At 35.1% G+C, this 12,949-nt stretch overlaps 1 protein-coding gene across 5 annotated transcripts in view; it reads left to right on the top strand.

The window, feature by feature from the left end:
- Positions 1 to 12,949, top strand: part of FAM179B (family with sequence similarity 179, member B) — a 79,095-nt gene that overhangs the window by 42,945 nt on the left and 23,201 nt on the right. For all 5 annotated transcript variants that reach the window (XM_010836115.1, XM_010836113.1, XM_010836114.1 and 2 more), the window contains 3 exons: positions 8,373 to 8,471; positions 9,819 to 9,991; positions 10,477 to 10,630. In XM_010836115.1, coding sequence (XP_010834417.1) covers positions 8,373 to 8,471; positions 9,819 to 9,991; positions 10,477 to 10,630 — 426 coding nt within the window. The remainder of the gene's footprint in view (positions 1 to 8,372; positions 8,472 to 9,818; positions 9,992 to 10,476; positions 10,631 to 12,949) is intronic.

Genomic DNA, 12,949 nt, shown 5'->3' on the forward strand with positions numbered 1-12,949 from the left:
AGCAGCTTTTGTAATAAGGTCAACTTTTGTTGTCTCTGGTCCTCTTAAGTCATATATGTCCAGGTAGTCAGGCATTTTAGTTTATGTATACTTTTTGTGGAACTAATGCAAATTGAGTAAGAGTGAACTTGATTTTAGACACTTTTTCTTGTTTTTTGTTGTTTTTGTTTTGGTAAATTTCTAAAAATTTAATCTGTAAGATAATCCATAGTATCTGTTCTTTGTGAGAAAGATCATTTGGCCATTGTTTTTATTAATACAAAAGAGGATGACAGGGTTTTTTCGTATTTATTTATATATTTTATTTTTTATATAAGAAAAACCAAATACAAAAATATTTTTCTCCCTAAAGGAAATATAATTTCATTGTTTTCAAAAATTGCTGAATATATTTTTTTACTGCCAATGGCTTTTTTTTTCTTTTGGATCATGAAAATATTGATATCTTTGATCAATAGTTAATTCTACTACAGAAAATTCCATCAAACTTACACTTCCAACTCTAAACCAAACATCTACTAGATCTATCTGGTCAACAAGAATAAACATATTCAAAACCAAACTTATCTTCCTTTCTAGACTTATTCCTCTTCCTTTTTTTTAATCTGTTTTTATTAGTGGCATTATCATTTTCCCAGTTATGGAGACTTAAAACTTTAGAGTCATCTTTTCTACTTCTCTTTACCCTTCAGGCAGTGACCAATCCTACCAGTTCTTTTCAGTTTAACCTGGGTAACTTCTTCCCTGGTAATTACAGTAGCCTTCTGATAAGACATTTTGTCTCTTATTTTCATTTCTTTTCAATTCAGTGTACATACTCTTCCAGAATTATCTTTCTAATCATCTCTTCCTTGCTCAAAACCTTTAGTGGTTTTCACAGAATAAATTTCTAACTCTGTAGCATCATTTTTTCATACCCTTAATAATTTTGCCTCAGCTTATTACCTTTTTTGCGTTACCTCTTGAAAGTGAAAGTGAACTCACTCAGTCGTGTCCAACTCTTTGGACCCCATGGACTGTAGCCTACCAGGCTCTTCTGTCCATGGGATTTTCCAGGCAAGAATACTGTAGTGTGTTGCCATTTTCTTCTCCAGGAGATCTTTCTAAACCAGGGACAGAACCCAGGTCTCCCGCATTGTAGGCAGACGCCTTACCATCTGAGCCACCAGGGAAGCATTACCTCTTACTATACCTCTATTCATGCCCTGTCCTCTGGCATTATTTATTTATTTGTGGTTGCACTGTGTCTTCATTGCTGTGCACAGGCTTTCTTTAGTTGTGCTTCTCCTCCTAGAAGTACGCAGACTTCTCATAGTGGTGGCTTCTCGTTTCAGAGCACAGGCTCTCAGTGCATGGACTTCAGGAGTTGTTGTGTTCAGGCTTAGTAGTTGCTACTGTTTGGCTTAGTAATTGCGGCTCGCAGGCCCTAGAACTTGGCCTTAATAGTTGTGGTACTTAGTTGCTTAGATGTGGCTTAGTTGCTCCATGGCATGTGAAATCTTCCCAACCAGGGATCGAACCCATGTCCCTTACATTGGCAGGTGAATTCTTACCTAGTGTATCACTAGGGAAGTCCATAGTTGCTTTTTGAAACTGGCTAAAATCCATTTCTTTATAAAGCTTTCCACATGCTTCTGGTCTGGAGTAGTATAAGATAAGATATAGGCATCTTTATATCTGTATTATGCTTTGTATATAATGGTGCATGTGTATGTGTGCACTCAGTGATGTCTGACTCTTTGTGACCCCATGGACTGTAATCTACCAGGCTCCTCTGTCAGGGGGGTTTGCCCTTTCCTACTTTAGAGGATCTTCCTGACCCAGGGATTGAACCTGCATCTCTTGTGTCTCCTGCACTGGCCTTTACCACTGAGCCACCTGGGAAGCCACATATCAAATGAATGGAGTGATGATGAGCCAGCCAAAACTAATAATCATGTAAAACCTGCATCCTCAAATAATCAGGTTAAAGTAAATATTGAGTGCAATGTTAAAAGGAATAAAAAGACTCTCAGGAGAAATATTGGTGATGAGTGACAGATGTGAATGGATTTCTTTTGCAAGAAAGAAACCTCAGACTTTTTTAGAACTAGCTTTCCAAACCTCCTCTTCTTTCTCTCCTCTGCTGATTGTCCTTTTGAATGTGACCATTTTCTAGCATAATAACCTTGAACTTCAATTAATGATTTAAGAAAGTGATTAAGATGGATGTTTGTTGCTAACAAACTAGATTCTATAACAATATTTTCTCTTTCTCTATTTGAATAAATGGGGCAGAAATAACAACAACAAAAAAGGATAGTTCATATGCAAAGAATCTTTTAAGCATCTTTATTTTAGAATTGAGATTTGAGCAATATTTCTTTCAATAATTCTTTGCTTTAAATAAAATATAGGGTAAAAAGTGAAAGTAATATTAAAAATGATGCTATGTCAGACTTCCCTGGTGGTCCAGTGATTAAAACTCCATGCTTCCAATGCAGGGGGCAGAGGTTTGATTGATCCCTGGTTGGGAAACTAAGATCTTACTAAGATCTTACATGCTGAGTGATGCAGTGAAAAAAAAAATGGTGTTATGTCGGTGTTTCTTATAAATGAAATTAAATTACCTAGGTCTAGTCTTTATGTATTTCCTCCCATGAGATTTGTTTAATTATCAATCACCTCTTAATAGTTAATGTATAGATTTTATGTTTGTTAACTGTTGTGGAGCAAATTGTTCCGTTTACTGAGATTTGTTTCTGTGTCACTGAACACTTTCTGGGGCTACCAGATGTTTCTGTCAGTTGACCCTAAATTAATTGTATTTTGCTTTCATTTTTTTGTCTTGTAATTTAACATATTTATTGAGCACCCGCTGTGTGCCAAGCACTGTACAAATGGTCTCTGGAAAAGAATGATAATCAAAGCTAGACATGAGTCCTATCCCCATAGAGCTTACAGTCTAGTAGGAGAAAGGATAATTAAATAAATTATCATAAACTGAGGTAGAAGTTAATCTAGGAAAGTACAGATTGCTGTGAGATTGACTTGATCTGTTCCCAGGGGTGAGAAGCTTTCCTTCAAGGTTATCCTCTTTTTGTTTGATTATTGTGCTATGATTATTTTCTAACGTCTTCAAAGCTCTTAATTCTGATATGTATGAACTCCTTAAGTAAAGAAAGTTTTCTTTTCTGTCCAGTGCCTAGTCTGAACTAGATTTCATTTTTTTTAAATTGTGGTATAGTTGATTTACAATATTGTATTAGTTTCAAATATATAGCAAAGTGATTCAGTTTCATGTATGTATATATAGAGAGATGTAGTTCGGAGAAGGCAATGGCTCCCCACTCCAGTACTCTTGCCTGGAAAATCCCGTGGACGAGGGAGCCTGGTGGGCTGCAGTCCATGGGGTTGCGAAGAGTCAGACACGACTGAGTGACTTCACTTAACTTTTCACTTTCATGCTTGGAGAAGGAAATGGGAACCCACTCCAGTGTTCTTGCCTGGAGAATCGCAGGGATGGGGGAGCCTGGTGGGCTGCTGTCTATGGGGTCGCACAGAGTCAGACACTACTGAAGTGACTTAGCAGCAGCAGTTCAGGTTAATTTTCCTTATAGGTTATTATTAATACAAGATATTAAATATAGTTCCCTGTGTAAATCCTTGTTGCTTATCTATTTTATGTATAGTAGTGTGTATATGTTAATCCTGTACTCCTAGTTTATTCTTTTCACATGCCTGTCGGCCATCTGTATGTCTTCTTTGAAGAAATGTCTATTTAGGTCTTCTGCTCACTTTTGATTGGGTTGTTCAGTTTTTTGGTTATTGAGTTGTATGTGCTATTTTGCATATTTTATAAAGTAAGCCCTTCTCAGTCACATCATTGACAAATATTTTTTCCAAGTCCATAGGTGGTCTTTTTGTTTTGTTTATACAGCAGTTTCCTTCACTCTGCCAAAGCTTATAAGTTTGGGTAGGTCTAATTTGTTTATCTTTGCTTCTGTTCCTTTTGCCTTTGGAGAATGATCTAAGAAGACATTGATACAATTTATGTCTGAGAATTTTTTGTCTATGTTTTCTTCTAGGAGTTTCATGGTGCCTTGATATTTAGGTCTTACAAGGTTTATTTTTGTGTATGGTGTGAAGTAGTGTTCTAATTTCATTGATTTACGTGTAACTGTCCAGCTTTCCCAACATCACTTGCTGAAGAGACTGAAAACTTCTCAAACATAGAGAAGGAAACAGATACCCAGGTACAGGAAGTACAGAGGGTCCTAAACAAAATGAATCTAAACACCCACACAAAGGCATATCATAATTAACATAGAAAAAGAAAAGATTCTAAAGACAGCAAGAGGAAAAGAGTCAAAGAGTCAGTTACAGGGAACCCCCATAAGGCTATCACCTGATTTTTTGCATAAATTTTGCAGGCCACAAGGGGATGGCATTGTATATTCAAAGTCCTGAAAGGGAGAAAAACCTGCAACATAGGATACTCTACCCAGCAAAATTGTCACACAAATCTAAAATATACAGTAGACTCACAAAACCAAAAAAGAAAGGAACTCTAGCATAATATAGAAGAAAATCATCAAACTCTAAAAGGAAATACAAAAAGAAAAAATGCAAAATCATCTGGGAGGCAAGTTTTCAAATGGCAGTGTGTACATTCGCTTACTCCTTGGAAGGAAAGTTATGACCAACCTAGATAGCATATTCAAAAGCAGAGACATTACTTTGCCAACAAAGGTTCATCTAGTCAAGGCTATGGTTTTTCCTGTGGTCATGTATGGATGTGAGAGTTAGACTGTGAAGAAGGCTGAGTGCTGAAGAATTGATGCTTTTGAACTGTGGTGTTGGAGAAGACTCTTGAGAGTCCCTTGGACTGCAAGGAGATCCAACCAGTCCATTCTGAAGGAGATCAGCCCTGGGATTTCTTTGGAAGGAATGATGCTAAAGCTGAAACTCCAGTACTTTGGCCACCTCATGTGAAGAGTTGACTCATTGGAAAAGACTCTGATGCTGGGAGGGATTGGGGGCAGGAGGAGAAGGGGACGACAGAGGATGAGATGGCTGGATGGCATCACTGACTCGATGGACGTGAGTCTGAGTGAACTCTGGGAGTTGGTGATGGACAGGGAGGCCTGGCGTGCTTCGATTCATGCGGTCGCAAAGAGTCGGACACAACTGAGCGACTGAACTGAACTGAACTGCCATACCTACTAATATTACTTTAAATGTCTGTGGACTAAATGCTCTAATCAAAAAACAGAGTGGCAGATTGGATTAAAAAAAAAAAAAACCCACAAGAACCTATAATAGGCTACCTACAAGAGAATCATCTTAGGATAAAGGACACACAGAGATTGAAAGTGAGGGGATGGAAAAAGATATATCATGCAAATGGAAGTAGCAAGAAAATGGGAGTAGTGATAATTATATCAGACAAATTGACTTAAAAACAAAGTCCATAAAGAGAACATTTTATCATGACAAAGGGATAAATATGGGAAGAGGATATTACATTTATTAACATGTGCATCCAGTATAGGAGCACCTAAATATATAAAATGAATACTAAAAACATGAAGGGAGAAATTGAGAGGAATACAATAATAGTAGGCAACTTTAAACCCCACTGAAACCAATGGACAGATCTTCCAGACAGAAAATCAATAAAGAAACAGAGATCATAAATGATACAATAGATCAGGTGGATTTAATTAATATCTATAGGGCACTACATCCAAAAACCCCAGAATCACATTTTTTTTTCAAGTGCCCGTGGAATGTTCTCTGCAGTAGACCACATACTAGGTCACAAAACAAACCTTAACAAAGTTAAGAGGATAGAAATTATTTCTAGTATCTTTTCTGAGCACAACAGTATGAAGCTAGAAATCAGCCACAGAAAGAAAATAAGAAGAAGAAAAAAAACCACTTGGATACTAAACCACATATTACTAAAAAACAGTGGGTCATCATTGAAATCAAAGAGGAAATCAGAAAACACCTCAAGACAAATGACAATGAGAATCTATGGGATGCAGCAAAAACTTTTCTAAGAGGGAAGTTTATAGTGACACAGGCCTTAAGAAAGAAGAAAAATCTCAAAAAACCTCCCACCTAAAAGACCTAGAAGAAGGACAAATGAGACCCAAAATCAGCAGAAGGAAGGAAATAAATATATGTCAGAGAATAAATAAATGAGATAAAAAACTGCGGAGATCAATAAAATCAAGAGCCCCCCCTTTTTTAAAAAAAAATAAAATTTAGTAACCTCTAGCCAAGTTCAAGAAGAAAAGAGATAGGACCCAAAAAACAACATAAGAAAGTAAAGACAAATAACAACTGATTCCACAGAAATACAAAAACTCATACTATAAAGATTTATATGCCAACAAATTAGACAAGTTTTTAGAAATATGCAGTCTGCCAAAATTGAATCAAGAAGAAACAGATATTTGAACAAACCAATTACTAAAAGTGAAATCGAACATCTATTTTGAAAAACTCCCTACAAACAAAAGTCTAGGACCAGATGGTCTCACTGAGGAACTCCACCAAACATACAAAGACTGCACACCTATGCTCAAATTATTCCAAAAGACTGAAGAGAAGGGAACACTCCCAAATTCATTCTAAAAGCCACCATCATCCTGATATCAAAACCAAGGATAATTACCAAAAAAAAGAAGAAAGAAAATTATGTGTCGATATGTTTGATAAATATAGATGTAAAAATCCTCAATAAAATATTAGCAAACTGAATCCAATACAGTACATAAAAAGGATCAAAAAACATGATCGAGTTGGATTCACTCTAGGGTCTCAAGGACAGTTTATTATACCTAATCAAATCAATGTGATACATACCACATCATCAAAAGAAGAGACAGAAATTATCATTTCAATAGATGCAGAAAAAGCATTTGATAAAATTCAACATCCATTATTTAAAAAAAAGAGACTTCTCACCAAAGTGGGTATAGGTAAGTAAGTGTTAGTCACTCAGCCGTGTCCAACTCTGCAACACCATGTACTGCAGCCTGCCAGGCTTCTCTGTCCATGGGATTCTCCAGGCAAGAATAGTGGAGTGGGTAGCCATTCCCCTCTCCAGAAGATCTTCCCTATCCAGGGATTGAACCCAGGTCTCCTGGGTTCTTTTTTTACTGTCTGGGCCACCAGGGAAGCCCTGTAATAGGTACAGAGGGAATGAATCTCAAAAGCAATTTACAACAAACCCACAGCCAACATAATACTCAGTGGTGAAATGCTGAATGCCTTCCTGCTAAATTCAGGAACAAGGCAAGGATGCCTGCTCTCACCACTTCTACTCAGTGTAGCTTTGGAAGCTCTAGCCACAGCAGTCAGACAAGAAAAAGTAATAAAAGATATCCAAATCAGAAGGGAGGAAGTAAAGCTGTCACTATTTGTAGATAATATGATACTCTATATGCTGCTGCTGCTGCTAAATCGCTTCAGTTGTGTCCGACTCTGTGTGACCCCATAGATGGCAGCCTACCAGGCTCCTCCGTCCATGGGATTTTCCAGGCAAGAGTTCTTGAGTGGGTTGCCATTGCCTTCTCCAGATACTGTATATACAGATCCTTAAAAACTCCACACAAAAACTATTAGAACTAATAAGTGAATTCAGCAAGGTAGCAGGATACAAGAGTATCCTTCTTCATTTCTTTATACTTAAAACCAAATACCAGAAAGTAAAAAAAAAAATCACATCCAAATATTAAATAAAATATCTAGGACTAAACTTAACCCCAAGAGTGAAAGACCTATACACTGAAGACAATAAAACATTGATAAAGGAAATTGAAGATGATTTTAAGAAATGGAAAGATATCGTTTGCTCTTTGATTTCAAGATTTAATATTGTTATACTGCCCAAAACAAACTATACAGATTTAATGTGATCCCTATCAATATAACCATGATAAATTTCACAGAACTAGAACAAATAATAATAACATGTATATGGAACCACAAACACCCAGAATTGCCAAAGCAATACTGAGGAAAAAGAAAAAAGCTGGAGGCGTATTCCTTTCAGACTTCAAACAATACTGCAAAGTTACAGTAATCAAACAGCTTGGTATTGGCACAAAAGCAGATACATAGATCAATGGAACAGAACACAGAGCTCAAAAATAAACCCACAAACCTGCAGTCAATTAATCTATGACAAAGGACACAAGAATATACACTGAACAAACCAAGTATTCTAAGTATTTATTGAATTAATGTGTAAATATATAAATTATAAATTCTTTGTATGAAATTAATTTTCAGTTTTAAAAAACCATGTCATGATATCCTGAAATACTACATAAGTATGTATTTTTTAATGCTTTTTTGTTTGTTTGTTTCTTTAGCATCTACAGGGTCATCATCAAATTTCCACCAAGTTTCCAGTTTTGACTTCATGTCTACAAATACCTTATCAGAAGACTCAGTAGTAGTTGTTGGAAAAGGTATTTTAAAATTATTTAGCTTTTTAATTGTATGTTTTCTTCATGTATAAGCAAAGCATATCAATAAAGAATAGAGAAGAGTGTGCTTCAGGTGTTGAATAGAACTTTCTTTTTGAAAAAATTGTTAAATTGAAAGAGTTAAAAGTGAATACTTAGCACCACATTTCTATCCTCTAATGAAACAATGGTAAATTTATGTCAGTAATTTTCAGAGAGATGTATTATGTGACAGGTACAGTTTAGGCACTTTATAAGATACTTCTGCTGCTGCTACTGCTGCTAAGTCGCTTCAGTAGTGTCCGACTCTGTGCGACTCCACAGACGGCAGCCCACCAGGCTCCCCCGTCCCTGGGATTCTCCAGGCAAGAATACTGGAGTGGGTTGCCATTTCCTTCTCCACTTCTAGGATAGCTTAAACAATTTTATTGCAGTTCAAATTCAAATTGTAGTCCTTTTTGATTGACTTAGTAATCAATATAAATTAATATAATTCTATAACATCTCATGCAAAGACTAGACAAATCTTAATTAGTATCTGTTATATATTTCAGGTACGTTGAGAAACCTTTGAACAACTTGTTTGCAAATATCCTTTAAAATTATCATTTTTCCCCCAACTTGATTGAGGTATAATTGACGAATAAAATTGTAAGACATTTAAAGTATACAATGTGATGATTAAATACCTATTTACATTGTAAAAAGATTTCTCCATCTAGTCCATTAACACAGCCCAACTAGATTCTTTTTTAATTGCAAAACTAGAATATGATGATAGATGTTGAGGGTGTACATCTTATTTTTGGTAAATAGAATGAAATGCTTAGAAAGCTTTCCTGACTTCTTTGCTGATATCATTAGGTTAATTTTAGATCCTCCTCAGATTGACTTCAACCTCCCCTTATAAGCTTATTTTCTCTATTTGCCTTGTGCCCAAACATCACTCCACAAACATGCTTTCTACTTGTTCAGCTCTGCTTATGAACATCTTTATCTCATAGGATGTTCTCCCTGCCTTCCTCACTTGTCTACTCAAATTATTCTATGTCTTCCAGTCCCAGCTCAAATCCTTGCTCTTTGAAACCATTTTAAACACTCGCTTACCTAACCTTTCATTCATGTGAACTCAGAACTTACAATATGCAAATATGCAGTTCTCATTTGACATCATGAAATTTCTTGTTATTATATTATCATTTGATAGGTGTTTTTGTATTTCGTGATTATTTAACATGTTTTTCTTATTAATTATATTGTTTACTTCTTTTAAAACCTTGTCTTAAAATTTTGTTGTCCAGAATAACATCACATAAATAATGACAGTGTTTGATGGTTGCTTGCTTTCAGGGGTATTTGGAAATCCAATTCCAGCACCAGCAACCTGCAGTCAATCAGTGATAACTTCTGTGGAAAATGGGGTTTCGTTTTCAGTTAAAAATACTGAACCACCATCAGGCATTTATGGAAGAGCAGTTCAGCAGAGTATTCCATCATATATTGATTCTGAGAATGAAAAAGATGTAAGGTTATTTCTTAATTATTAGGATAAAGTCAAGCTTATGATACATCATTATTTTGTGTATATCAGATTTGGGGTGATAAAAGTGCTTTGATTATAATTTTTTAAATCTCAATGATATTGAAATTCTTGAACCTTAATCATGTAAATGATAGATTATTCTCCTTTTCCACCAAATATATTGTTATTCTGGTGTAAAGTATCTAATGTACTTTATATTCTACATGTACTTTATATACATATATATGTGTGCATGTATATATTTGACAATTTTCCAGGATATCGTCAAGGAGTAACAAACTAGTATCTTTAGGCACAAATTTAGTTCACAGTTGGTACTATGTAATTCTATTCAATTTTAGAATTACTGAAATAAGGACTAAGAAATGTATAATTCATTTTGTATAGCTTACAGTTGCCTAAGATGAAGATAGTTAAGTGTCAGACTTTCTAAATAATTAGAGATATTTCAACTTTTTCATGCAGATTAAAGTTTCTATTTCAAAATCTACTTATGACAAGATGAGACAAAAGAGAAAAGAGGAAAAAGAACTTTTTGACATTAAAGATTCTGAAAGGAAGGAACAGAATCCCTGGGAACGAATGAAATATACAGGAAATGAAAAAATGGCACCTCAGAGTAAGTGGAATTTAACATTTGGTGTGATTTTATTTAACTCATAATACTCAAAAACTACTGTACTGAGGTTTAACTGAGGGTGATACATGACTAATAGTGGAATATGTTGAACTATCATACTGAAATTTGAATGACTCAGTAACATATAATTAACTATATATAATAGTTATATATAATTATTTGAAATTTGAATTTTCAGCATTCTCAAATAATTTCACTATTACCGTCATAAAATCTAGGGGGAGAAAAATCCACAAAACTTCTTATCTAAGCCAATAGTTCAAAGTAGGAATGGAAGTACAAATATAACAAATAATATAAATAGTAACAAACCACAAATTGTTGCATATTCATTCTAGAGACATCAACTAATTTTGTGATTTTTCACCTATAATGTAGGCTTTAAAGGTTTTATTTCTAAGAAGTATAAGGAGAGTGCTTCCCTGAAGTTACCCTTATATTATTTGAACAGAAGAGTATGCTTACAAGATAAATACAGAAAGTGAGAACAACCTTTTAGAGACTGTTGTCATAACACTTTTATTGTATTTTATAAAAGTATCAGTCTGCAAGAAAGGACGTTTAAGAAACAAAACAAAGCCCCTAGCCTGGCCAACACTGCTTTAGATTGATGTTCTGTACACCTCTGTTTCCAGAGTAATATTTGTTTTGTTTTGTTTCTCTTTTTTTCCAGGTAAAAACAATAGAAATTGTCATATAATGCCGAGGTTGATAATTTGGTATTATATATGCATCCCTTCCTAATGAATTATTCTCACTTGAGAATGAAAGTAAAATAGATACAGAGAGGGAGTCCTTAAAACTTTAGCAACAGTTTTTTCACCTGTAATACAGGATAATAATAATAACCATCACATAGGGTTGTCAAATGAATCAAGTGAGATGATATAAATGAAGCATTTAGCACAATGCAGGCAGGAGTTCAATAAATGATAGTTAGTGGTGCTGTTTTGAATTTGCTGTTCTTTCTGGGTTATAAAATTCCAAAGGTTTTTTTTTTTTTAATACATACAAATCTTATTTATGAAATCTAATGAGGGTGCATCTGAACTATCAAAAAAATTATTGAGGTCTACTTATTATATTCATTAATTGTCATGTAATTTTCTTCAGATATGATTTACTCAAACAAAAATTGGTACTCATTTATCACTACAGTAATCCAAAATAATATATTCATCTTTTGGGATGCATCTTCTTATCTGGTGTGTGATAAAGTTTGGAAAGCACAAATTCTTTCTTAGACCTCTTCATATAAAATCAAGAGCAATTGTAGGCCTAGATGAAAATCCTACCTTTGCCACTCATTATTAGCATTGAGACCTTGAATACATTTCTTAGACTCTGTAAAACTCAGTTATATTTTTGGCTGCAAATTGGAGATAATGAGAATACATATCACACCTTTATTGAGAGAATTAAATGTAAAGTTTGTAAAGCATTTGTCACAACAAGACTCTGATGCTGGGAGGGATTGGGGGCAGGAGGAGAAGGGGACGACAGAGGATGAGATGGCTGGATGGCATCACTGACTCGATGGACGTGAGTCTGAGTGAACTCCGGGAGTTGGTGATGGACAGGGAGGCCTGGCGTGCTGCGATTCATGGGGTCGCAAAGAGTCGGACATGACTGAGCGACTGATCTGATCTGACCTGAATATGAAGTATTTAAATATCTCTTTAGGGACTTCCCTGGTTGTCCAGTGGTTAAGAATCAGTGCTTCCAATGATGGGTATGCAGGTTCAATCCCTGGTCGGAGATCTAAGATCCCATATGCCATGTAGTGTAGCCAAAAAAAACTCTTAACATGAAAAAATAACTAATCTCTACCCACTTACAAAAGCCATTACACATCCTATTTTATCTTTTTGATTTTTTTTCTTTCTGACACCCTCACTACATGTGTCTTACAGTGCTCAGTGCCTTTGTGGTAGGCATTGCCCTGGGCACTTACTTCCTCAGTATCTAGCACAATGCCTTATATCTGGAAAATGGGTGGTAAATGTTTGATTGTGGAAGAACCATTGATCATGCTACTACATATGATCTTAGGATTTTTAGTATACCTTAATGCTATACCAATAGCAAAACTTGTAATTTATACACAGTTGTTATGAAGCTTTATTTCTGTTATCAGTTGTATGGTAAATTAGGTATGCATCCACTTTTTTTTTACAAAATGGGATCATATTCTTACCAACTTTTATTGATAGCTCTTAAGGCCAAATTTTGTTGTATGACTCATGACTGCAAAACCACTTAAACATTTATAGTAATGTAATTTAATAGTTTTATTTA

Source organism: Bison bison, unplaced genomic scaffold (assembly GCF_000754665.1).
Source record: "Bison bison bison isolate TAMUID 2011002044 unplaced genomic scaffold, Bison_UMD1.0 scf7180017864061, whole genome shotgun sequence".
In the NCBI taxonomy this organism is placed as follows: Eukaryota; Metazoa; Chordata; class Mammalia; order Artiodactyla; family Bovidae; genus Bison; species Bison bison.